Source organism: Cucumis melo, chromosome 5, assembly GCF_025177605.1.
Source record: "Cucumis melo cultivar AY chromosome 5, USDA_Cmelo_AY_1.0, whole genome shotgun sequence".
In the NCBI taxonomy this organism is placed as follows: domain Eukaryota; kingdom Viridiplantae; phylum Streptophyta; class Magnoliopsida; order Cucurbitales; family Cucurbitaceae; genus Cucumis; species Cucumis melo.
Genome location: NC_066861.1, coordinates 26,595,226 through 26,620,889, shown reverse-complemented (window position 1 = coordinate 26,620,889; position 25,664 = coordinate 26,595,226). Strand labels below are relative to the sequence as shown.

Sequence of the window (25,664 nt, the reverse complement as noted above, 5' to 3'; positions counted from 1 at the left end):
TCATAGTGTGGTTTGCTTATATGGTTAGTGGTTACTGTGGAATAAGTTAGAGTCGCAACACAGGGTGAGGGCTTGTATATGACGTGGTGACTAGTAGGCACTTCTAAAGGCTGAGGGATGGAGACCAACAAATGTAGGGTACCTGAGGCTGAAAGACTGCCTTTGAAAAAGTGGAAGATTTTGTGATGATGCTTTGAGAAGCCAGAAATCAGAACCATTCAACTGGCAATTTTGGGTATAGATCTTTGTGTGCAGCAACAGCAACAAGACCACGCAATTCTTTTTGAGTTTTCAGCCTCTCATAGAAAACTGAACATGCGAATGAAGTACATTTCACACCAAATTCCACAATCCCATCTGCTCCTCCACAATGCTGGCAAATCTGTAAAGAGATGATACTTATCAATTCATTGCAAGCAAAACATACGTACCGTAAGGGATTTTTTAGTTGTAACTGGAAAAATTATATTAACATGTGAAATTAACTGCTCCTAAGCTAACTAAATTTTACCATTTTTCGGAAAATGTTACCGAACTTTTCATGAGAATGAAAAGAGATTAATGCTCCAAGATAGAACATTAACAGAGAAAGTATACAAAGAACAGATCCACACAGATTTAACAGAACAACAACAAATGGTTAAAAGTAACAGAGCAATAAAAGATGAATAAGGAACAATAAAATTCACCCAACTACAATTAATATCTTGAAACGAAAACCCTTGAATCCTAGGGTAAAAGAATACCAAGAGGAAGACTTTAAGGGAAGGAACTTCCCTAAAAAAGTCGATTACAGTTATAATGGCTTTGAAACTTTAAAGGCTAGTTTGTGGGTGCAACGGTAATGCAGCCAACCACTAATGGAGTTCTGATGGTAGTATCTAGTTATTACGGTATTGGAACTTTAAAAAGGGTAGTTTGAGGGTGCAACTGTGATGCAGACAGGTATCAAAGAGTCTAAAACTAGACAAATCTTTATTATGATTCAAAAGTGTACCAATACAATAGATTTAAGCCTACCAACCAACCAACAAACTAAAATCAAACACTAATCCATATTACATTTTATGCTTAGTAATATTGTATGGATGGTTTTTGCAAATTTTCCAATAAAATGGATCATATATGTTCGTCAATAAAACTTTGGTAATCACCAAACGGATCAAGTAAATCAAAGAGCATGCTACAAGGGCATCAGATTCTGTTGAAAGAAGATTGGTGTAACCAAAGAAACCAAGAAACCTAATAAAATAGAAGAAATATTGCAATGGTACTTACGGCAGCAAGGTGTTGCATTTCACTCTCTAACTTTGAAGTTCTTCTGATTATCGCAGTGGTAGATGCAGCTTCATTCTGTAGACACTGGTTGCATAAATTAGAAGAGGTTTGGACTAACTCACCACATAGTATACAATGCTTGGATAGGTAGTAATAATCAATCCGGGTTCGGTTAGGATTTGCGGCTGATACAGGTTGTTTAAAAAACACCTCCCTGACAGGACGAGGCATCTCCAAAAACCACTGATTTAAGTTGGCTCCAACAAGACTGAAAACTCTTTGCAGGGCGGGTATTATTTGTTTGTTGATGTAATATAGAGTGTTCAATCTGTAGGGGGAATCCACAGCCAAAAGATCCATTGGATCAACAACCATATCCGCAAGGCGAGCTCCAGGCTCCCTATAAATTACAACATAAGGAATTCGCTCAGCATAGCGTGGTTCTGCCCTCGGATCAATTCTCATTGCTTTAGTGGCCACAATTGCTGCGGGTGGAAGTGCGGATGGACCCCTTGTGCGATATGTACCCAGCCGTACCTCCTTTGCAAAGATAAAATCTTGAATTGAAACCCTTCCAGAAAGAATCCGCTTCCATTGACGCTGCAAATATGTTTTGATCTGTGCATTGAAAAACTGATTCAATCACCCAAGCAGGTATTGAGAAATTCAACATTAAGAATTAGCAAAACAAGTAATTCTAAGCTTCCTTGAAGTTTTAGATATTCCGTTCCCTCAGACCAAACAATGTAATGGTCTCAAGTCAACAGCAGTTAAAAGCTATAAATATATATGATCTAATAGTTACATTATCTGACAACTTCTTTTACATTCTCGAGTGTTACATTATCTGACAACTAATTTTAAAGGAAGCGACAGATAGAGAAAGCACCTCCGAAATATCCTGATGTTCAAAGAAAAGCCTCAATGATTGCTCCATTGTCTTTGCCACAGCTGCACAGGTATCTCTCCGTACAGTCTCAATGCCTTTAGCATCAAAGATAGGTTCAATTTGTTCAGGGCTTTCAAAACTGTAGCCAACATAACGCTTCTTAGTGAGAAGGAAGCAAGGGGAATAAACTTTCTCCATCTTAAGTGTGACTGGATTGGGATTCATTGCAGAGATTGCAGATGCAATCTCCTGTCCAATGCCAAAAGCCTGTTCGACTGTACGTCCCTTTAGAAGAACAAACATGCTGCATGAGAAGGGAAAAGCACGCACTTAAATCTAAAAGGTCCTCAACCAAACCCCATTTCCCCACTCTAAAATGCCCAAAGGTAAGAAATTTAGAATGTTAAATTTTTGTTTACTACGCTGTCAGCTCAACACAGTTTTAACTCATACTGGTCAAAATTAATTAGATATCATACCTGTCAGTATCCCCATAAATAACTTTAGCCTTCCATTTCTCCTGTGAATTAACAAATGAGATTGCACTTTCTAGTGTACGGCGGCCACACTGAACAATACTATCTGCAAGCTCAGCACAAGGCATACGACCACTAAAACCAGCTGCTGTGTAGCCATATGTTACATTTGCTATTAGCTTCAAAGCAAGTTGTCTAGCATTAAATACCTGGGAAGCGTAATAAATCAGACTCAGCAATACACTTGTAATAGTGTGAATCTGTGATCCAGGGCATGATCAAGAGGCACTAATGAAATAAGATAATCCAAGGAAACAAGGAATTTTATGTACACTTTACTGAATGTCACGAAGGAAATGTTCAACTTAGTTGCGGAACACAAAACAAACAAACAAAAAAAAACACAGGGATATTCTTTAAATAAATATTTAAAATATAGAGAGACAAAAAAAAAAAAAAAGCCTTTTTCAGGTACCAGTAATCTTTAAAAACATTGTTTTTTTAGGAAACAAATATTTCATTGATATAATGAAAAGACAATACTGCTCCAAAATACAAGATTTCCAAATAGAAGAAAAAATAAGAGACAAACACATTTAAGGAAGAACACAGGCCAAGAAGAAGAAAATCTACAACAAACATCTATAAAAACATTGTTTGACGTGAAAATTTTTAATGTATTCTGTCATATATTATTTATTCGATAAAAGACGCTCAATATGTGTCAAGTACAAAGTTAGAAATCTTTTACAAAGTAATAGTTAAATTTTAATGTATTTGGGTAATTTCAATTACCAAGGCCCCATTTGGAAAAGACTTCGTTTTTAGTTTCCCGTTTTTGAAATTTGGGTTGGTTTTCTCCTAGATTTCCCACTATGGTTTTCACATTTAAGAAAGAAACACTTGAATTCTAGTCAAATTCTAAAAACAAAAACAAGTTTTTGAAAACTTTTTTTTTTTTAGTTTTCAAATTTTTTGACTTGGTTGTTGAAAATGTAGGTGGAAAATAGATAAGAAAACAAATAAGTTATAGATAGAGATAGTAATCATAAACTCAATTTTAGGAATAAAAACTTAAAAAACCAATTGGCTACAAAACGGGGCTAGAACTAGTCATGCTACTTTTCCTACACTAGTTTCAAGTAAAAACACACAAACGAACAAGGTTAAATGTACATTTATAAAATATTAACTAAAACTGAAATTAAAGGTTTCCGATCACATTTGTTCTTCATGTATGTCACGGATCACATATTGGAAAAATCAAATGCATGTTATGCATTATATAATCGAATAACATCTATAAACTCTTATCTTGTTCATATATAAAATAGTTTTCCAAAATTAATATCATGTGATGAAAACAAAAACATCAATACATTTGCAAATTATTGTTATTACCAACAGCAATGATTTGCTAAAAGACTAAGACTACTGTAGTCTGAAATAGACGTACCCTCTGAAGAACTTTCTGTGATGGAGCCAGCTTTTTCATTTCCTGTTTTACCATGATTCTAGTCAATAATATCTCCTCCAGAAGACGAGGTAATATACCTTTACGAACCTGAGAAATAATAGGGAACAAAGCACTGATGTCATCATTTTGATACCACTACACCATAGGATTTTTAGTGTTTTCTACCATTAGTGATAAGACAAAAAACCTACGGGAGGATTTACTCATCAGAACGATGATTAGAAAATCTGTAGGCCAAGATCAAAAGAGAGAGATCCCCTAATCTCATTCCAATCTTCAAATTCATCGATCCCACAGTTTGTTTCTACAATTTTTATCATCCTTCCTTAATTAATTACTTTTGCAATGGGTCTCCTAACTTTTTTTATGGGATGCATTTCATTAGTTCTAATTTGATCCCACCCAATAGGTCACATAGTTAATTAAGACCGAATCTAGTTTGTGAACAAAAAGATTAGTATAATAAATAAATAAATAGCAGCAATAACAACACAAATAATGATAAGATGCCTTTTTCTTTATTCCTACTCTAACATAATATTAGTATGTGCAATATTAAAATTTTTATTCCATTTCTTCATTAAAAAGTTGATATGTGAAATACTACGAAAGACATGGTGTGAAGACCCCACAGTCCAGAAATGGAGTTATAAAAGGGTGATCCATTTAGCCAAAAATATGGTAAAACCATAATAAAAAAGGGGGTAAATATTTACAAAAATACACAGCCATTAACAAGACATTGATAACAATGGTTTTGTAGGTAGCTTATATTGTTATTTTGGTTGTTACATTGGTCTTTTCATGACCTTAGTATTGGTCTTGTATTTTGGATATGATGAGTGTGCTACGGGGGTGTCAACCTAGTTGAGATGTTTGGGTGCATCTACTGATCCTCTCTCCCCTCCATCTCTAGGCTTCTCTATTATTTTCAATGTATAACTCTCTTGTACTTTGAGTTAATTAATAATATAGAAGCTTGTCTCCTCTTTAGGAAAAAAAGTTGATTATGTTTTATTGAACGCCTGATGGTTCCTCTCCATCATTGGTTCCAAAAGAAGACCTTAACAATGCTCTCAGCCCCGAACCTACTAAGTAAACAAGACCTTAAATATCATCAGAAAGAAATTAAATAAAAAAAAAAACAACAAATTGATGCTTGCTAACATCAAAAGGAATTTCTATCAATAACCTCGTTCATGGTAGAAAGGAAGACATTAAACCAAAATCTAATAGAACTAACAACTGTACTCTAAAATTCTTTTAATGGTCGACTAGAAAATTAGAAATATAATACATGTTTTAGTGTCATCTTCATTAATACATTCTGATTCTCCTTATTCTCATGTCTACCAAGTAAATGAGAAAAAAAGATCATTGTAAAGGGAAGAAAAACAAGACAGAAAAAAAAGGAAGAAAAATAGACACTTGCTAAGGTCGAAAAACAATTGTCAATAACCTCCTTCTTGGTAGGAAAGAAAACACTAAACCAAAAGCTAATAGAATCACTACCTACAACATAAAACTATTTTGGTGTTGTAGTCATATATTAATGCCTATCAGCTAAAATTTATTAGCTAGGCCTGTAGAATCCGCTGCAATATTCTTCATTTTTCATATTGTCACTCTTTATATTCCATATTATCGTATAAAGACCTAGTTTCAGAGAACTACCTTTGGTGTTACGTACATTGCACCATTAGGAGTGAACAGTATCTGATCTTTCAGTTCGTTGACAACCTGTTGTTCTGGTGAATATGAAATAACCCCTAGTGTATTGACCTTTGAAGGGGCTACTTTTCCCAAGCATGTACAAAAGCAAAGATTGTAAGCAATTATCATGGATGGATAAAGAGACTGGAAATCTAAAACGACCACAGGATCAGCATAAAAGCCAGACTCAGGTTCCATCACAAGTGGCAGGCATTCCATTGCAGGTTGAGATGCGACCTAACAAAAAAACAAACATGCCAAGATAGACAATATTATCATAATGGAATCATAAATATAATAAACAAAAGGAAAAACCAAAAGCTAGATTTAGATGATAAAAAAAAAACTGAAAAGGCATAAAGGCCACAAAGCATTGAAAAACTTTTGGGTTATAATTATGTAATGAAATTCACCTTGATATCCTTGAATGAAAAATTTAAAGAAAGGTGAGAGAAAAAGAAGAAAAAAATACACATAATACATAGTCAGAGATTATGTAAACAGATAAATCATCAAGCATCAAGTATGTAAAGAGAAATACTCAAACTACAAATACAGTATTTACACATTCCACCAATCAATTGATTCTTATACAAAATTTCCAACTTTTTTTTTAAGACAGCCATATATTATTGAAGGTCCTCGGTTTGAACAACCAATTATGTCTATAGGAAGAACCATAGCAAAACTGCTATTCAAAAGGGCAGATGCATATAAGCTCAAGAAGTAGCATAAACCCATGACCCATAACAGCCTAAAAAAGGAGACTCACACAGACACATATTCACAGCAAGATAAAAACAACACACACTAGGAAATTGATCATAGATACGATTTCGCCGGAAAAACAACGTAATGATCATGAAAAGTAACTGACAAAATTATGTATGATAACAGACATCAAATTCACACAAGTAATAATCTTGAAAGAAAGCATAACACCTACCCCCAACCTGGTATACCATTATTGAAAAATAATTGACAAAATAATGCACCCTTCTCTCTTACTAATATTCATTGTAGGGAATATAAATGAAAATAGACCTCTGGGTGATATCATCAGGATTAAATTTGTCCCCCAGCCCCAACCTGGTATACCGATCACAAAAAAAGAGAAGGGTGCTTCAATCTTGTCTTCTCCAACTAAATTTCTTGCTAATATATTGTGAAAAATAATCATTAAATGGTGATATACATGAGATGCATGCAAACAAATTATCACAAAGTACACCTTGGATAAAAACATTAACAAAGTAGACAACATAAACATAAAAGAAGCCGTAGTACAATTTCCTACATTATCAAAATTATTCAGGGAAGAGCAAATGACCATCCATTCATACCTGCAAATTCCCGGGGGAGACTGCCAGATAATTTTGACTATGAGCCAATCTTAGTAACATAGATTCAACACGATATTGTGAGCCTCGAGATAGAACAGAAAAAAATTCAATGCCAAACACACGAGCAAGTTCTGAAGTTCTATTTATCTGCAAGGTACACAATGTGATATAGTAGTCATCATGTGAATGAAAGAATTACCTTATGTAAATAAATATATCCATAAGAGAGTACAATTTAGAGATACAAACCAAAAGTATATAGGATGAAGAAGGGAGGAAAAGATAATGCTGAACCCAAACCAAAATACCAACCTACAAAGCCAAACTTTTAACACTCTTCTGTTTAAATTTGAACGATAGAGTCTTTTAATTTTGTCAATGAAAAGTTCTGTTAGTTCACAGACTACCCAAAAAGCTAAAGCTAATAGGTGAAGGCAAATTCAATATTATATCATCTAATAGATTCTTTAAAAAGAAAATACTCCTGTTTTGCCAATATCTTTTGCAGTGTGCATTGAATTCCAAAAAGAAAAGTGCAACAAATTAATTTAAGAAATGATCCAATTATTCTTAATCAAAGAAAAAAGAAATCCGCTCAAAAAATCTTAGAAGCAAAAACCCCAAGGGAAGAACTCAATAAGAAAGATTATAGTCATTATCCCAATTGCCTTCTACGAACTAACAACTCCTCCGATTCCATAAATTATCGAGAAACCATTCACCAAAGGAAGCACCATTAATCTCAAAAGGAGGGCTAAAATTTATCCATTAACATATTATGACAAAATAAAACAAGAAAAAATAAACAAAAAAAGGTCAAGTCTCCTACTCTAAGGTGATAAATTCTCATTCAAAAAAATAAAGCACTTACATTATATTTTCTTTCTAAAAATCTTATTTTTACAATATATTTCGGTTTAGCTAATTAATATTTTCATATAATTCAGACATCAAAATTATTGCAAGATGAAGAGAGGCAAAATAATTAAAAGGTGGGGCTCTCTAGCCTCTACCAAATCTACTTCTAATACAAAATAACTTATCCTGCCAATGGGAAAAAATATTTTTCCAATGTTTCCACTTTCAGTTACAAAGATGGAAACTCTTTGTGATGGATAGTTGTCCACCATGGTATAGGATATGCATGCTACATGATCCATGAAAGTATGAAGTGTTTTGAGTGTCACCCCTTTTCAAATGCATGCGAAAAGGAACTCTAAAAACTTGGAAGTATTAGAAAATGAAAGTTACTTGGCCAGCAGATACAGTAACCTACACCCATATGTTTACAAAAAACTATCATATTTTATGACAAATAATATGAAAATACCATATCGAGCTGACTCATTAATTGAAGGTTCAACTTTGCTCTTTCCATCACGTATTCAATGCACCGAAATCTTGCTTGTCGAGGACCACTGTTAAACCATTGTGTTAATACCCGATGATGGATGTAAGGTAATTTTCGTCTCAAAACAGCTTCAGCAACAGCTTCAAGCGTGTAGATATTAAGCTTAACTTCATTGCGCATAAGCCTCCATAGATTTAGAACAATCCTACCACCAATATGGATTCCACTGGCATGTGTTCGACCCCATTCATCCTCAATTATCATATCTTCTACTACAGTAGAATCAGAATCTACCAACTCGGAAACCAAGTTTTCTGGAATTTCTGTGTGAGTTTTTGAATCTCCATCCAACATCTTGGCTTCATCTGGTGTCCTAGATATCTTATTTAGTAGATTTATACCAAGCTGAGAAGCTCTTTCTGCCAAATATCCAAGAGAACTACCTTGAATATCCCAGCCAATCAAAATATCTGGGTCAGTTAAATATATAATTTTCATAAAACTTTGAAATAAACACTTCTCTTCGTGATGAACCAAAACTTTGTAGCCTATCCCATAGCAGTTTCTGGAAAAGAAATGATACATTATCACACCAAAAAAAAGTGTGTCAATAAAGAAGAAGACATTTAAACTATATCATTTTTATTTTTTACTTCTAGAAATTGGCCGATTTTATAATTTCGGACATTTAATTACTATAATACTCCCTTGTACATAAAGTAATAATGACTGGACAGCAAGGCATGCACCAGAAATTTCTCACAAGCACCCAAAAGAGCAAAAACAAAAACAAAATGTCTCACAAATACAAAACCAAATCAAGAACAAATTAGGATAAAAAGGAGATATGCATATGTGCACCTATCTTAACAAATAGATAGCATAAAATTTGTAATATCCATACTTGAAGGACTCCATTAGTTATAAATCAACGTTCTAATAAAATCCTTGAATGCAGCAAAAATCTCAGGATCACCAGGGTAAATTCACCATAAACTCAAAAAATCAACAAAGGCAATGGTTCAAGATCAAACTTTTTCATTGTGGCCATAAATACCATACCTCTTAGATGAATCAATGTTAGTACATAAGATTAAAACAACTTCAACAACGGGGCCACTATCAGTCTGAATAGCAAGAGCTATCATCTTGACAGCATCAAGTTGAGGATCGGGCCTGAGATCACCCCTACATTCTGCTTGAACCTTGACAACCAGAGACAAGGATGAGGTAATGAATTAAAACATGAACAGTGTCATATTAAGCACAAGTTCCTAAAACAAAGCAAGATCAGATCTTTTTCCTATGGTAAGAAGGCTAAAATAATGTAGGATTAACTCAATCAGAGCTATGAAGTGGGTCATTTGAGGGTGAAAGAGACTCTAGAATTTCCAGAGAAGCTTAGAGTGATTTGAAATTTTGATTAACAGCAGATTACGGTGTAGTCTTTCTATAAGTTTCAGCAATTATTCTTTTCTGATATTTATACTTGAAATTCCTTTCTGAGAAATCAGGGTTAGTGGTTGAGTTTTTTTCCAAAGCTATTTGGGGTATTCATGTATTGTTGAATTCTTTTGGTGTTTTTGGTTAGCTTTATTTATGATCTACCTCTACGTTTCCTATGTTGTAATTTTTCATTTTATCAATAAAATATTCCTTATAAGAAAAGGTTGTAAATTTTGAATTTAAAAGAGAGAGAGAGAGAGAGAGAGAGAGAGAGATAAATCCCTCATATACGAGCAAGTTTCTAAGCTAGTAAAAACATTGAGCCAAAATCTCAATAATGCATCCCAATAGACAAGTACAAGAAACCATATCAAAACGAAGAGGCTATCAGGACCCACTGAATTTCCAGAAGAAAAGGTATTCAAAACTCCATGCAAAGAAAAGGTATTTCAAGTTCCATTACATAAAGTGAACAGTATCAAACAGTATTTTAATATCCGTTGCTACCTGTATTAAGCACGTGAAATAAAAATGAGATATAATGTAATGAATACCTCTATGCTCAACAATGTTAACTGCTGAATGCCTCCAACACTTGCAGGATCACGAAACCCAATTTGGCTGAGAGGAGTAGCTTTTGATATCCCATCTGGGCCAGAAATTTGAGAAGCATCTTGTGACAAACTTGCACAAGCTCTTACTTCTCCTGTAACTCCACTTTTAACTGGTTCTAAATTTTCAGGAACAGATGTTTCATCTGCAGATGAGTTAGGCAGACCTCCATGATTTACTGTATGACTAGTATGAGATGAAGAAGCAGGTTGTGGCAGAGGCTTGTTCCGATCATCAACTAATGTTTTTCCTGAGTTGATCCTGAGAGCTGCAAATGAAATATTTAACAAGTCCTTCAAAGGTTCATCTGCCCACATAAAGCTTAAAGAGTAATTTTCCAATTAACATGAAGGATCTACATGTATTAGACTTGTCAACTTGGTGTTTCTAGACATCCCAAAAATTTAAAAAAAAAAACAAAAATACACACGAACAAGAGAACAGAAACAAAAAAAAAAAAAAAAACAATATATGCCCTGTTGAGTTCTGGTTATCACCTCCTTGTGCAGTAGTTACCCACTGACGAACACTGTCTGTAGAAGGAGGTGAGTTTACAGGTGTTAAAATATACATGAAGGAGCCATCATTTCGATAGTGAATGGGAACACCCATGGCAGCTTCTTTAGGAGAACTGTAACCATGATCTTCAAAAATATCATTCTTATCTCTGTCTAGAAAAAATGGCAAAAGATCATCCAAAGCTCTCCCTGGAGAAATCAAGGTTATTTTAGTCAGTACCATTTCAGCAAGAAAAAGTTCATCCAAAGTTCTTGTTATTTAAATTTATCACTTGCAAGGAAGGGAATCATAAGATCAGTGACACTTCAATTTCCCAACAGAAATAATAAATAAAATATAAAAATCATAAACCCTGCATTTCTACCCCGAAGGATAAATGTCTTCATGCAAAAATTAATCCAGAAAGGTAGACAAGTACCAATACCACGTGCATAAAGAAAATAGAATTTAACCTGTTTCCCCTTCAACATCTTTTTGCTTCAAAAAAGCACGTTTCCAGGACATGGTAGACGAAGTTGAAGCAAAGGGCTCCTTGTGCACCAAATCTGCATTTGGTGGCTTTCTGCAGGTAGTCAAACCAATTGATAATATTTGCTCACCATCAAAATTGGTAACCATAGACATAGACTGACCAAGCCCAGGCAAAACGGCATCATCTTTTTGTTTTCTATCATTACTATTCTGATTACCCAAAAGAAATCTTCTTTTTGTACTTGGAGAGAAATAATCCCCGTCTGCACATTGCATGGAAGGTGTGCTGTCATGAGCATCAGCATTACACACACCAGAATTAGATTTCTTGCTAGCCAAGATTTCACAACCACCAAGAGAAGCAGGACCTACGCCTGGGGTCTCTGCCTCAGAAAGCCAAGGATCAAAGCACACTTGTGAAGGACCTGAAACTGTCTCAGATCCAGGGATTTCTCCTACATTGGGTAAGCTAGCCTGTTCAAAGCCATCACACACATCTACAAGCGGCAGTCTACCATACATGGAACTATTAGAATAAGCAGGCTTATTTTCATAAAACACATTAACGCTTGCATTTGGATTAGTTAAACATGGCATCAAATGGGAAGAATCCCGAAATCTCAAGCTGTTCTCATTGGACCGCAGCACTCCAGAATTCAAGTCTCTTGACCATACTTTTTTTTGCCTGCTATCAACAGTAAAATTTTGAGCTTTACCATATCCACAGTCAAGTGGCTCATTTCGAGAGTTACGCTTCCTCCTCATTAAATCACTTACAGAACGGCCTTCCCTGGAGTTATGTGTGCCTGTACCTGCATTTCGTAATGTAACATCCACCTGCCCTCCATCTTCACTTGAAAAGCAACTAATGAACTCAGAATCTTTGGTCGAACTTGTCCATATGTCAGGCCTGCAAGAATTGACACACGTCGAATCTGTATTCACTTTCTCAGCCTCATGAAAAGGTAAAGATCCCCAAAATGATTTCTCTTTTTTGTGACTGCAAGAACCTGAATCAATGCCATGCAATAATATTGCAAGTTTGGAAGATCTTTCATTCTCAACATTAAGATCTCTATCAGGTGAGTTTTCAGTCGACCCTCCAGAAGAAGAGAACATATCATCTGCAGCACCATCAAGTTGGGGAATAGTTTCTTCAGACGAAGACCTGAAAAAATGCTCATCATCTGGACAACATTTTGTCTTGTTAAACCCCTCAAATCCATCTAAATCTTCAACTGAATCAAGAATGTCTTGACACTCCTTTTGAGACTCAGAACCATAATCCTGGCTAGCTCTCTCTAGCACTTGATCCATGTTTGCTGCAGGCAACAAGGGCCCCAAAATTGTCTCGCAAAGAAGTTCGTCATCAGAATTAATATCTTGTGCCGCGTGAGAAGTAGCTAGCCATCTCAAGAGTCCTAGTGCCTCCTCGTCGACAGCCTGAAAAGATGAATATTCCAAAATAAGCTTTCAAACCCAAACATGACTGACGTTGGAATAAAATCAAACATTTGGTTCAACTCGAAATGGGCTAAAACCCACTGTTATGATCACTTTTTTATCTTCTCATTTTTCACCACTAACCAAATAGAATTCAGTTCCCACTAAACTTCACCTTACTAAACCTATTTTCTTCTTCTTTCTTTCTTTCTTTCTTTCTTTTTTTTTATTTTTTTTTATTTTTTTATTTTTTTTTTTGAAAAGAATTCCAAGACTTATCATTAAATAAATGAAAGAGGCTAATAATTTGCTAAAAAGACAAACCTTAGAGACATAATTGTACCAAAAACATAAACAAAACAGAATACCAAAGAGAAACATAAAACCAAAACAGCAAACTAACAAGCGTTTTAAAAAGCATTCCAGCTATGGTTAATGTCTTTAATATAATTCATCATATGCACTTCAATTATTTTTTAAACAAATGAGAGAAAATACTGAGAAGATTTGAAAAATCCATGCCCTGGAAATTTGCCTATTAATATTGAAAAGAAAAACTCCTAAGGATAAAGCAAAGAGGAATATGCATCAATTTTCTCATCAACAACATTCTCTAAAATAATTTATAGACATCGAAGAATTGTTTGAGTAGATCAAGGGGCTGATAAGAACATATGATCAAGGAAAAGAAACTGAGATAGAGTGTGAAAGAAGAATGATCCTCAAATTACACCCATACCCTCCCCCCCCCCCCCCCCCCCCCCCAAATGTAGTGAAGGAAGGAAACAGTCAAGACTAAGAGCAATTTATCGATCCTTGTCAGGTTGTGTCATTTACTGCCAAAAACACTTGATAAACCACATCCCTAAAGTAGGTGAAATAACAATTTAACGTAGTATTAGAGCATAAGGTAACATAAAAATTTATATATCAAGAGCAGAATCAGCGTGACAATTGACATCCAAGCAAAAGAGAGAGAGAACCCCAACAAGAACAGCAATTAGCTACCTTGGGAGTTACTTGAACTTCATCCATAGACAATCTTGGGACAAGATCCTCTCCTTCAGTCAGCATTTTGTCATGATCTTCAAATGAAGAAGCGAAAAACAAGTCTGAATTAGTTCTGCCTGTCTCCTCAACATGTTTCAGAGACTCGCCCTCAGAACATCCTACTCTAGTTATATTTGCTTCATTAACTGAGGATGTCAAGGACTGCACCAACCTTTCATCTTTTTCAAGTGGAGTTAACACTGATGGACTTTTTGGTCTCTCATATAGTTCAGTCAATTTTTTCTCATAGTCCATATCAGGTGAGAAAGTCTCCAAAACTTCTTTCGCCAATGGTTTTCCAGGATCAGGTGGCAGTGGTGCCTCCTGCACGCCAGTTCTCCTATACTCCTGGGATACAGACAAGAAGCAACTTCACTGAACAAGCATGTATATGTACCAATTGCGTATTACAGCTAAATAATCCATCATACAGTTTTTGCACATGAATGCAATAAATACAACACTATAGGAGGAAAAAAGGATAATGTCAGACCTCCCAAATTGATACAAGTGATTGAACCATTTTCACGTCCGAATGGTTTTGAGAAAAAGATGTGTACAGTTTAGAATGTTGATTGAGAATATCTGGAGAACAAAATTTTAAAAAGCCTTAACATCACAAGGAAATAAATGAGTTATAAGGAACCCCTCTAGCAGAACCTGTTAAAAGAAATTATTTTCAAGTCAAATATTAAGAAGCCGAATGAACCTTCTACAGTAACATCTCCCTCAAGTTCACAAACACTTTGACGTTTACAGAAATTGATTCCATTGTCATCTAAGGTATCCATTGAAGTAGGAAATTTCCACATCCAATCTGTTGGAATTTTAGAAGATATCCATACTGGTGAAGTTGATGCTGCTTCATTACTTGTATCTGCCTAATGAAATGTCCAAGAGAACACCCATTACTTTCCTAATCAATACATTCAATTACGCATATTGTTATACTTTTCTACGGGTGGGGGCAGCAAAAGAACAATGGAAACCTGAGGATCAGATGGCATGTAAGTTGGATTATCCATTGCATGATTCTCATGCATGTACCGAAAAATCTCATCTAATTTCTTCCCCGGAGCATCTGGTACTGGAAGACGGAACTTCAATTTCACTAGATGCAGAAGACCCATACCATACAAATTATAGTCAACCTAGCAGAAACAGTACTTCAGATCAAAAAGGTCAAGCGCTACACAAATAAAGATTAAAAAAATAAAGCTTCCAAAGTACCAAATGAAGTGAATGCTTAACTGTTTACTAGAAGATATTTATGATACAGAACGAAGGGAAAAGCAATGTAGAGACCTGCATTTCTAAAACAGAGTATGATAGCCTCAAGAAGAAAAATGGCTTTGACCGCAGCAAAATAGGAGCCACACACTAATGGAGATACACTAATTGAAGATGGGTACCTTAAATAACCCACGTAATATAAGATTTTATATATGTGATAAGCAAAGTGCTAAGAGTAAGTAATAAAATCAAGGATAATTGCGAAAGGTGCAATATTAAACAAAAGCAAGTTAAGTACCTAATACTTCAACGTAAATTTGACTAAGTTATGTTATAGAACTATTCTCCAGCCTTGATGAGAGCAAGATAAAAGGCTAATACTAAAATCAAGTTAACAGCTAGCTTAGACTTCATTCAATTAGCTTTATAGTGAATTGTTACTATAATTCCACTATTGAGCCTTAATGAGACCAAGACAAAAAAGACTAATGGTAAAATTTAATTGACAGTGAGCTTATACCTCTAGTGGATTATCCAGGATGACATGCACATCCACCACAATAACTAAAAGGAGTGAAAACTAAGCTTACCCGTTCACAAATACCACATGAAAGAGATGCACATGCACATACGCCCAAAAGAACGAGAAAGAGAACAAGGGAGCAAATAAACATAGAAACTAAATTGCAACTAGATCAGGAAGCTGGATGAAATCCATTAGTCTACCAATTACAAAGTAGATGAGTGTATCTCTTATTTATAACTATGTTGAAACTCATAAAGCTACTCACAAGGAACTGCAGGACAAATGGTATGTGGGATTCATATGGCTGTAAACTCTTCTCGAGAACAGCACCATTCTGGAGAAAGAAAAGGAGTAAATACAGTCACTAAACACAGATCTTCCAAGCTGCCTACAAATGGCACAAGCAAAACATCCACATGGTACAATTGAACATTTTGGTTAAAGTTATGATGTGGTGACAGGACCAAACCTGAGGTCTGGATGAAACAGAAACAAACATTAAATAGAAGAATAACACAGATATTTGAAATCAACATTAGAAATCAAATATTTTAACTTAAAAATTGTTTTTTTAATAAGAAATTTGATAGTATGAAATTATAAAAATAAAAATAAATAAATACACCTCGTGTGATAATTACAAAAAACCTTTCCAATTGGAGAGGAGGGAAAGTAGAAAAGTTATTTAAATTATTTTTTAAAAAAAATAGGAATATAAATATATTCTCAAAAGGAATTTTCAAAACTTAGACAATAAAAGTATTCCTATCCAAAAAAAGTAGGCTGGAAATCAATTTAAATATTTCTCGAGAAGTGCAAAATTATATAGCTAGAATCCTCATAGTGCATTTAGATCAATTGGATGTTTTGAATCAAATATTAAGAACTCAACTAATTAATAAAAGCTGAAAACGAGAAAGTATTTAAAATCTTAAAATAAGTAGAAAATAATACACAATATATCAATCAATGAAAGAACTTTTAATTATAACTAGTTTTGGATTATAACAGCAGATGAAAATGATGAGAGAGTGATTGCTGTAGACTTCATTAAAAATAGGGCTTAAAAAATAACCAAAAGTTATTCTCAAAATTCGTCTCATTTACAGCATCAATCTCAGAAGTTCAAGCCCTTGATATAGTTTGTAATTTGAATTTCTAACATAAGACACACATTTTCACTGCAAATTCTCCATATAGTATACATCAACAAAACATTACGTTAAGCAAATTCTTAAATCACCGATTGATCCAAAAGCTTAAGCTTATCGGTGAATGCAAATTTATTATATATCATCTAACACTCCCCCTCGCTTTTGAGAGCTCGAAATATGAAAAAGACCCAACAAGTGAAAATTAATTTTAAATGAGGAGGAAATAACATTGCAGGGACTTGGACACATGACCTCATTGGTCACCTGCTACCCGCTCTGATGTCATCTTAAAGCACCAATTAACCCAAACGTAAGCTTATGGGTAAAAACGAATTTAGTTACATATCAGCTAACACTATCATCATCTGTTACAGAGAAACAGATGTCGTTGCAATGTCCACCATTGGCCATCCAATTTAGCATGTAAATCACAAGGAAAATAAGAAATATGGCTGCAAAGTGAAACTTCAAAAATTATACCAGCAGAAGATTTGCAGCACGGGTGATATCTTGTGGATAATATCTAAATTATTGTCAAGGCATTCAATCACAGGTTGCAAACTGTTAATATGGACACAAAAGCCTATAAAGACAGTATAGCAGATAGATAAATTAATTTTTAACTAATTCATATTTTTATATAATAAATTTAAATTTAAACAAAAAAAACACTCAGTTTCATTTTGGATACAAATATATCTTCATAAAAAGCTCTTCTGATGAATGGTAACCATAAAGCTTCTTTGCTCGAACAAGATTATAACCATGCACATGCTGCCTCTTTGAACCAGAATTGCCTTTCAGCTAAGCTCAAAAAGAACCAAAATAATGCCATTGCCAATGAAAGAATAAGAGGGATAAACACGTAACTGATACATTGCATAAGCCTTAGTTGTTCTCATGAAGCATACCTTTAAGGCTTTTTCAAGTGCGAGAGCTACATTATTCCCCAAAGCTTCCCCTGTGCAAAATAAAAATCTTAAGCTACAGTAGCACCATAACACAACAGTGTCATAGATTTTTTTTTCCAGTACAACAAATGAGGGATGAGGACTAAACCTCCAACCTCTAGAGACAAAGGTCCGACCAGATCGATACCACTAAAGCAAGCTCATTTTGGCAACTATCTTATAGATTCAACAAAGATTCAAGCAAGTGCACGAAAATTAAAATATAGCATGCAGGAATAGTCATTAAAAAATACAAAACAAAACAAACAAACCCAGAAACCCTATAACCTTTTTAGAGGAAACAAATTTTTGAAACAATGAAAAGAAGCTAGTAGTCAAAAGGACATGTAACCCTAGAAGGGTAAGAAAATAAAAGGCATAAAAATATAAAAAGACAGCACAGAACAAACTTAAGTTATAAAACCACTCCAATTCAGATATAAGTCTAGAATAGAAAAGTTTGCAATGTTTAGAACGAGAATGTCAAGTGGAAGCTTTGGCCTTTGAGGCGAGCTAAACTGAAACAATTGAACCAAGGAAGTGATTTATTGTGAAAGATCCTCTGATTCCTTTCAGACCAAATTTCTGATACAAGAGTTTTCACTGTGCCACAAAAGCTTAGATTTGTACGCAAAGGACCAGCCACAAAATGAAGAATGTTGTCCCTGAACAAGTTTGGAAACACCCACTGAAAACTAAAAATTGAGAACAAATCCCATCATCAATGGCTTGAAAATGAGCAATCAGAGATTAAATGTTGCAAAGTATCATTGTCTGACATACAACACGACCAAACTGATGAGAAAATGCAATGAGAAGGGTTTTTTCTTTGAAAGACTTCAAAGCTATTTAATGAGCTACTGATCATCACCCAAATACGAGTATTGATGCGCTTGAGACACTTGGACATTTGGCCTCCAACTTGCCCCACTCAATGTTTGGTCTTCCAATATAATAGTTGAAGTTCCCAATTGTTATAACTCACACTTAGCTACAATAAAACTATTTGAAAATCCTCATTGTCTACCTCGTCCACAATTCCTCTATCATCATCTGTAACCCAGACTTTTTTTAAAAAAAAAAAAAGGAAATGAACCTCTTCATTAAGAAAATGAATAGACATTTCAAAGGCTAATACAAAGAAGAGACAAGATCAAAGCCCTTAGGATAAGCAAGTGCACCCGAACATCTCAACTAGGTTGACCCTCTTAGCACTCTCATCATATCCGAACTTAGATCAATAGAGATACCCAAAATCAAATTAAAAAAAAAACATAGAAATGCCAAATACAAACAGCTCAAAACTAAGATACAAAGACCCAAGATTACTGACTAACCCAGACTAAAAAAATTTGGTGCACTCTAAACACAAACTATTATAACCCATGCTAAAATAGTATGCAATCAAAACACAATTTATTATAATTCATTGACTATTATAAGCCACTGACTATAGTAACTAACTCAACACCCAAAACAGCCTCTTAGACTTCCACATGGCTGAATAAACCACCTTACCACCCAAATAATCAATGGCTATTTAATGAATTGATCATGATGCACTTGGACACTTTTTTCTTTTTGAAAAGAAACGAGTCTCTTCATTGATGCAATGAAATAAGACTAATGTCAAGGTATAAAAGGGATACACCAATAACTAAAACCTAAGGATCAAGAATTGCATGTGGGAGCATTTTCTTATCTTGGGCTTGGGATTCCATGTCGTGAGTTTTTATTTCTTTGGCAAACTTCAAAGTTGTATTTTTTGGTCCTCAACAATGGTTTCTTGTTCTATCAAGCTCAAAGTTTGGGGCTCTTTCCTCATCAACATTTGATATTGTGGTGGAAGTTTTCTTCTATTTGTTTCAAGCTTGTTTGAGCCTAAGTCTTAGGAATTTGGGATTCTCTTCAGCTATGTGTTTAATTGAATTTTTTTACTTTTTCTTCAAAGTTTTGGACTTTATGGTGTAATTTGGTTCTAGCTTTGTATTGGCATGCTTGAAGTTTTTTCTTTGTTTCCTCTCATGTAATTTGAGGATTAGGCTCTTTCATTAGATCAATTAATAGTCTCGTTTTCGTTCCAAAAATAAAACCTAAGCAATACAAAGCCAAAAACAAAGCAGAAGACTAACTGAACTAAATAGACTAATACAAACTAATACAATACGAACTCCAATACAAAAGAAAACAAGGACTTCCAATTAAGACTTAGATCTTGTAAAGAGAAATCGGCGAAAGGCTTGTAAAGTGTGCACCAAGAGGAAGCGTCAATGCGCTTGCACACTTAGATTTCTACATGGCCGAATAACCCTTCTCACCCTTAGGTGGTCCAAGAAGTCTTATAATTCTTTTTTTTTTTTTTTTAATGTATTGTAATATAACTTGAGAGTGATGGGATTTGAACCAAAGACCTCTTATCCTCGGGTACATGCAGATACCAGTTGATCTTAGCTCATGTTGAATCAATTCTTAGGTGGTCCAAGTTGATCTTACCCTTAGGTGGTCCAAGAAGTATTATATTCAAACCCTTAAAATATTATTTCCTCCCTAATTATTATTGATTTCCACTTGTTGAATCTTCTATCTATTTCAAACCCACAGTGAGGAAAAGTGTTAGATGATATAATATTAAATTTACCTTCACGCATCAACTCAAGTTCTTCGGTCGATATATGATTTAACACCAAACATATGTCAAAAACCCACCATCATTTTTTTTTATTTGCTATATTTATAAATATTTTCACTAGTTTTTCCATGTAAAACATTTAACCTTTACGTTAGTATTAACTTTAGAGGATATTTATAATAAATGTTATTAACGTTATATACAGACAATATAGATTAAATTGTCATCAGGAAAGTAAAGTAAAACAAATAATATGAAATATAACAGTAACATGCTCATTAAATAGGCTTGATAACCAAAATAAAACCATAATCACATTCATGAGTTGCATACCTTTGTCGTTGGACAGCAATAAAATCTCTGAGCACGGCACATATAAATAGGGTAAAACCTAAAAAAACAAATCAAAATGTTTATGAAAAGCTTGATTTTCTAACATTACATTTACATAACCACATGCCTATTCAAGACACAGTAACAAGACTTACTCCATGAACATGAACGCATGTTTTCTGACCAGCTGGAGTGGAACCATATATTCTCAATACAGGGACCTCGTTCACCTTCCCGCCTTCAAATTAAATGATACGAAATAATACATTAGTCAACCCCAGAGCTAAGTTCATACTCGATAAAAAATAAAGGGGGTAATAAATACATATAGCAAATAATATCTACATTCATGTTTTACACTCTCCTTGGTCAAGTTCAAGTAGTACCCATATGGAGAACGACCAAATAAAAACAGAGTATAGAATCTCCCACTATCATTCTACCATTGACTTAAGATTGTGAATTGCATAAAGAATCCTAAACCTGCCCTTGATTACCAAAACTGAAAATCAGAAGAACCCCATTGTCGTCACGACAGTGGGTAAACTAAGCAAACCATAACAAAGTACGAAAGAGAAGTGAACTTTACCTTGAAAGCTACTGTAGGATATGTCGAGGCCTGGAATTGGAGGGGCAAGATAGTAATCAATGGAAACGACCCGAACACTGAAGACACACGACTCCGCTTGCGAATCCCCCATTGCCTTGCTTCCAATTCACCGGAACAAATACAAAGATGTAGAATCATTAACCACGAGAAGGAAAGAACGAAAAGCCATTGATGATGAGTAGGTGAATTTGAATTGGTGTCCCAGAACGAAGAGCAATTTGCTTTTTGTTTGTGTGATTTTTTTGGCGCAAGAAAATGGCGCGGTGGAGAAGCCTTTTTAGATGGTGTAAATAATGGAAACTTCCACGGCAATCTTTTTGATGCCAAAGTGACACTCAAACTGCACTATTCACCACTAAGGATGTTTGATTTACAAAGTTTTCCAACTTCTCTTCGTAAATTGCACTCAAACCCCTTCATTATCTTAGAATGTATTATATATATTTTATGCACAATGTGCAACCATAATTTTTATAATTATTATTATTTATAAAATTACACTTCAATTTCATACTTTTACCTTAAAAACAAATTAGGACATTTATAGTAAAATAAGTTAAAAGATCTTTATAAAATATAGCAAAATTTTGAATTTGTAACACTGATAGAGAGTTTTTAATTAATAACTAGATCTTAGCTCCGAAATGGAATAGTTGATTTTTTTTTTTTTTTTTGCTTTACTTTTTGAGAATATTGTTATTGGTTGGTTTTATGTTGGGTGATTTTAAAAGTAATTTAGATGGTTTAAAACATGATTTAATTACAACTTTTTATCGTGCTACCACCTCATACCTATTTTACAACTCCTAATATGCGTAAAAGCACTCCAAAAGAGTTAGAAGAGGTAAAAGTTTGATTTTGGAACGCATAGTAAAAGTTTGAAATGTATGATTTTGGAATCTATAGTAGAAGTTTAGAATGTGCGAAATAATATCTACGTGCTTAAAATGTTTCTTAAACATGTGTAAAAGCACTTATAGGTAGAAATTTGATTTTTCGAACACATGATAAAAGTGCTTTTTACTATGTGTTTAAAATCAAATTTTACTATGCTTTTTACAAAGTTTAGTCATCTTTTGGATCTAAATATTTAGTTATGTTTTTTAAAAGACAATTTTAAATAATTATTTTTATTTTTTAAAAATTGGTAGAATTTCAATGTATTAAAAAAATGAAAATTATTGTACGGCAACAAAAGAAAATAAGTATAATTAAAAAGAAAAGGAACGAAATGACGTTAGAAAAAAATAAGTTATTTTTAATAATGTTATTTTAAAAGTAAATGTAAAAAATAAGATATGAGAAAAGTATTGTAAAAAAAATATGATAGTGAAGGCGAAGTCAACTGTGTTGACAACCGAAGATGGGTCAACTATTTGAATGAGTTAGCCCGTGGATTCCATACATTTTATATATATATATATATACATATAATAAATATCTCAATTTTTAAATTTCGATCCTAAAAATATATCTTTCCTATTGAATTAACCTCACCTTTCTAATTTTAATTATTTCCTTATTAACAAACTTGTATTTTTTTATTTTTTTCTTTATATATATATATATTAAATACTATGATTCTCAATTTTCAATTTTTCTTATTAAATTTATTTTTTATTTTAATTTGATTATTTGTCAATCAAAATTATACAAATTTTTTTCATTCATCAATTTGCTAGGAAGATATATATTAACAAAATATGACATTAACAAAATATCTAAAAAAATGCTAAAATAATTATATTAAATGTGTTAGATGGGAAGAAAAAACCTTAGTTAGTATTAAGGAAAAAAAGACCTACAAAATTTCCAAATTTAATGTGTTTAAAAAATGTGTATTAAATCGAATTAAAATAAAAAAAGTGTTAAATTGCCAAATTTGTTTAATAGTTAAATAGGAAGAAAAATATTAAAGAAAAAATAATTACGATTTTAAATGAACTTCCATGTTTGGATAAAAAATAAAATCAATAAATTTAAAATTTATGATTTGAAATCTTAATTTTGACTAAAATTCTCGTAAATTTCAAAACCATAAATTTCCTTTTTTTTATGTGCATGGTAATTTAAATTTTAAAAAGACTATATTTTTTAAAATACTCCGAAACTTTCTCTCTTCGTGTAAATTCCAAACCACTCACAAATAACTGTTTCTTCTTCTTCGTCTCACTCACAGATTTCCATCTTTCAATAATGCTTCTAAGAAGTCCATCAACTCCAATTCTCAATCCATGGAAACCCTATTTCACTTTAATCCTCCACCAAATTCCTAAATCACGGCCCCTGATCGGTGTTCAGTGGATCAATATGATGGGAGCCCTCTCAGGATCTGATCTTTCGGTGGTGGGGAAGAGGATTCCGAGAATGGCGAGAAGTGTTGGGAGTTGTTTTGGTTCTTGGGATGGGGACAATGAAGAGGATAGGGCGGAAACGCGAGTCCATGACAGAGAACAAGCTGGGACGGACAGCTTTGGTGGCAACCCATTCTCTCCTCCTCAGTCTCATCCCACTCCTCCTCCTGTAACCGGTGATTCTTAGTTTCTCTCTCAAGTACATTTACAATGCAGGTTTTCTTAGTTAGTTTTTGTTTAACTAAAGCATATATAATAGGTTTGACTCACAGAAAGCTTTATATTTTTCCCTCACTTGATTCTCACTTTGTTCTTTGTATACATCTGACCGTTATGGCCAAATAAATAATAGAAGTCTTAGAAGAAATGAGTCCATAGTAGTCACATAAGATTTGATTTAAGACAACAAAAAGAAAAAAAGATAAAGTGTTGTCTCGCATATATATTTTTTTAAAGCGGTTAAACATGTTGAAGTTCATGCCAAGGCATACTTTTTGTGAATTCGAACCTAATATAATTCAACATATAAAGACTATTTGTAATTAAGTTGATAATTCAATCGATCTATGTTAAGATTTCCACTATGGTGGAATATGGGAGAAACAAAAGGAGGAGACTTCCATTAAAAACATTCAAATTATGTAGAATTTTCCTTCTACTTTCTCCTCCCATTGATTGGTCTTTCAAATTTCAAATCTTGACAATTCTTAATTCCCATAATGGTGCAGGATTTTATCGGAGGGTTCTTCCTTCTCCTCCCGCTATAGATTTTACTTCTTTCGATGGCCAATGTCTCTTGGAAGAGGCGCTTGGAGATGGAACTATGAAAGGGTTTTGTAAATTGATTTCTTGCCATCAAACCCAATCAGAACTTACTTATTGTGGACTCACAACCCTGGCTATTGTTCTAAACGCTCTTTCTATTGATCCCGGTAGAAAATGGAAAGGACCGTGGAGATGGTTTGATGAGACTATGCTAGATTGTTGTGAACTTTTAGCAAAGATCAAAACTAACGGTATTACATTTGATGAGGCAGCGAATTTGGCTCGCTGCAATGGTGCTAAAGTGAAAGCTATAAGAACAAACGAGAGCACTGTGGATGATTTTCGTAAGCATGTTATATCATGTTCATCTTCTAATGACCGTCATGTGATCGCTTCCTACCATAGAGAAGTTCTCAAGCAAACTGGAGCTGGTCATTTTTCTCCAATTGGAGGTTATCACGCTGGTAAAGACATGGTTCTCATTTTGGATGTTGCACGTTTCAAATATCCTTTTCACTGGGTTCCACTTACCCTATTGTGGGATGCTATGAATACACTTGCAATAAGACTACCTAGAGGATACATGATTTTATCAAAGTAGAACTATATATTAGAATGTTTTCGATTAACATTTCATGTTATTATCTATCTAACTACTTCTAGTAATTAAAACTTATATCTTTCGAATTTTAAATATTGAAAATGAAAATATTAATTTATTGTATTATATATTTTAAGTGATTAAATAACATTATTAAATTTGGAAGAAACCCGAATGACAAAATAACCGAATCTTTCTCTCTCTATAAATAATATATATAATGTTTAAAATTCTCTTTATCCATCCCATAGAAATATTTTAAAGAATATATATGAATTAAAATTATGGACTCAATTTTTTATTTATAGAAAATAATTGGAAGGGAAATACATAGAACATGATGGATGCTCTAAGGGGAGAGATCATGTTTTGCAAAAATAACTTATCCTTGTCATTTTTCTACTTCTGTTAAGTTATTTTGAGTGTTTATATATACAAACA

The 25,664-nt window shown here is 33.8% G+C and overlaps 2 protein-coding genes across 2 annotated transcripts in view; one reads left to right on the top strand and one right to left on the bottom strand.

Moving 5' to 3' along the window:
• Nucleotides 1-21,829, bottom strand: part of LOC103494814 (DNA polymerase zeta catalytic subunit) — a 28,619-nt gene extending 6,790 nt beyond the window's left edge. The window contains 23 exon segments of the mRNA XM_008456178.3: nucleotides 228-382; nucleotides 1,279-1,896; nucleotides 2,168-2,471; nucleotides 2,647-2,852; nucleotides 4,100-4,207; nucleotides 5,795-6,070; nucleotides 7,177-7,323; nucleotides 8,507-9,092; nucleotides 9,590-9,732; nucleotides 10,528-10,853; nucleotides 11,083-11,292; nucleotides 11,557-13,018; nucleotides 14,027-14,416; nucleotides 14,562-14,653; nucleotides 14,778-14,949; nucleotides 15,058-15,219; nucleotides 16,093-16,161; nucleotides 17,462-17,504; nucleotides 17,673-17,785; nucleotides 17,893-17,942; nucleotides 20,894-20,951; nucleotides 21,049-21,131; nucleotides 21,483-21,829. Of these exon segments, the coding sequence (XP_008454400.2) occupies nucleotides 228-382; nucleotides 1,279-1,896; nucleotides 2,168-2,471; nucleotides 2,647-2,852; nucleotides 4,100-4,207; nucleotides 5,795-6,070; nucleotides 7,177-7,323; nucleotides 8,507-9,092; nucleotides 9,590-9,732; nucleotides 10,528-10,853; nucleotides 11,083-11,292; nucleotides 11,557-13,018; nucleotides 14,027-14,416; nucleotides 14,562-14,653; nucleotides 14,778-14,949; nucleotides 15,058-15,219; nucleotides 16,093-16,161; nucleotides 17,462-17,504; nucleotides 17,673-17,785; nucleotides 17,893-17,942; nucleotides 20,894-20,951; nucleotides 21,049-21,131; nucleotides 21,483-21,594 (5,885 nt within the window). The 5' untranslated portion in view covers nucleotides 21,595-21,829.
• A 1,815-nt stretch (nucleotides 21,830-23,644) lies between these two features.
• On the top strand, nucleotides 23,645-25,251 carry LOC103499404 (glutathione gamma-glutamylcysteinyltransferase 3-like). The gene is made up of 2 exons (XM_008462408.3): nucleotides 23,645-24,033; nucleotides 24,586-25,251. Exons 1-2 carry the CDS (start codon nucleotides 23,700-23,702, stop codon nucleotides 25,221-25,223), a joined length of 972 nt encoding a protein of 323 aa, XP_008460630.1. The 5' UTR covers nucleotides 23,645-23,699; the 3' UTR covers nucleotides 25,224-25,251.
• Nucleotides 25,252-25,664: the final 413 nt, after the last annotated feature.

Coding starts and splice junctions, on each gene's coding strand:
- LOC103499404 (XM_008462408.3), top strand. CDS start 23,700: ATGCTTCTAAGAAGTCCATCAACTCCAATTCTCAATCCATGGAAACCC. Junction 24,034..24,585: donor CACTCCTCCTCCTGTAACCG/GTGATTCTTAGT, acceptor ATAATGGTGCAG/GATTTTATCGGAGGGTTCTT.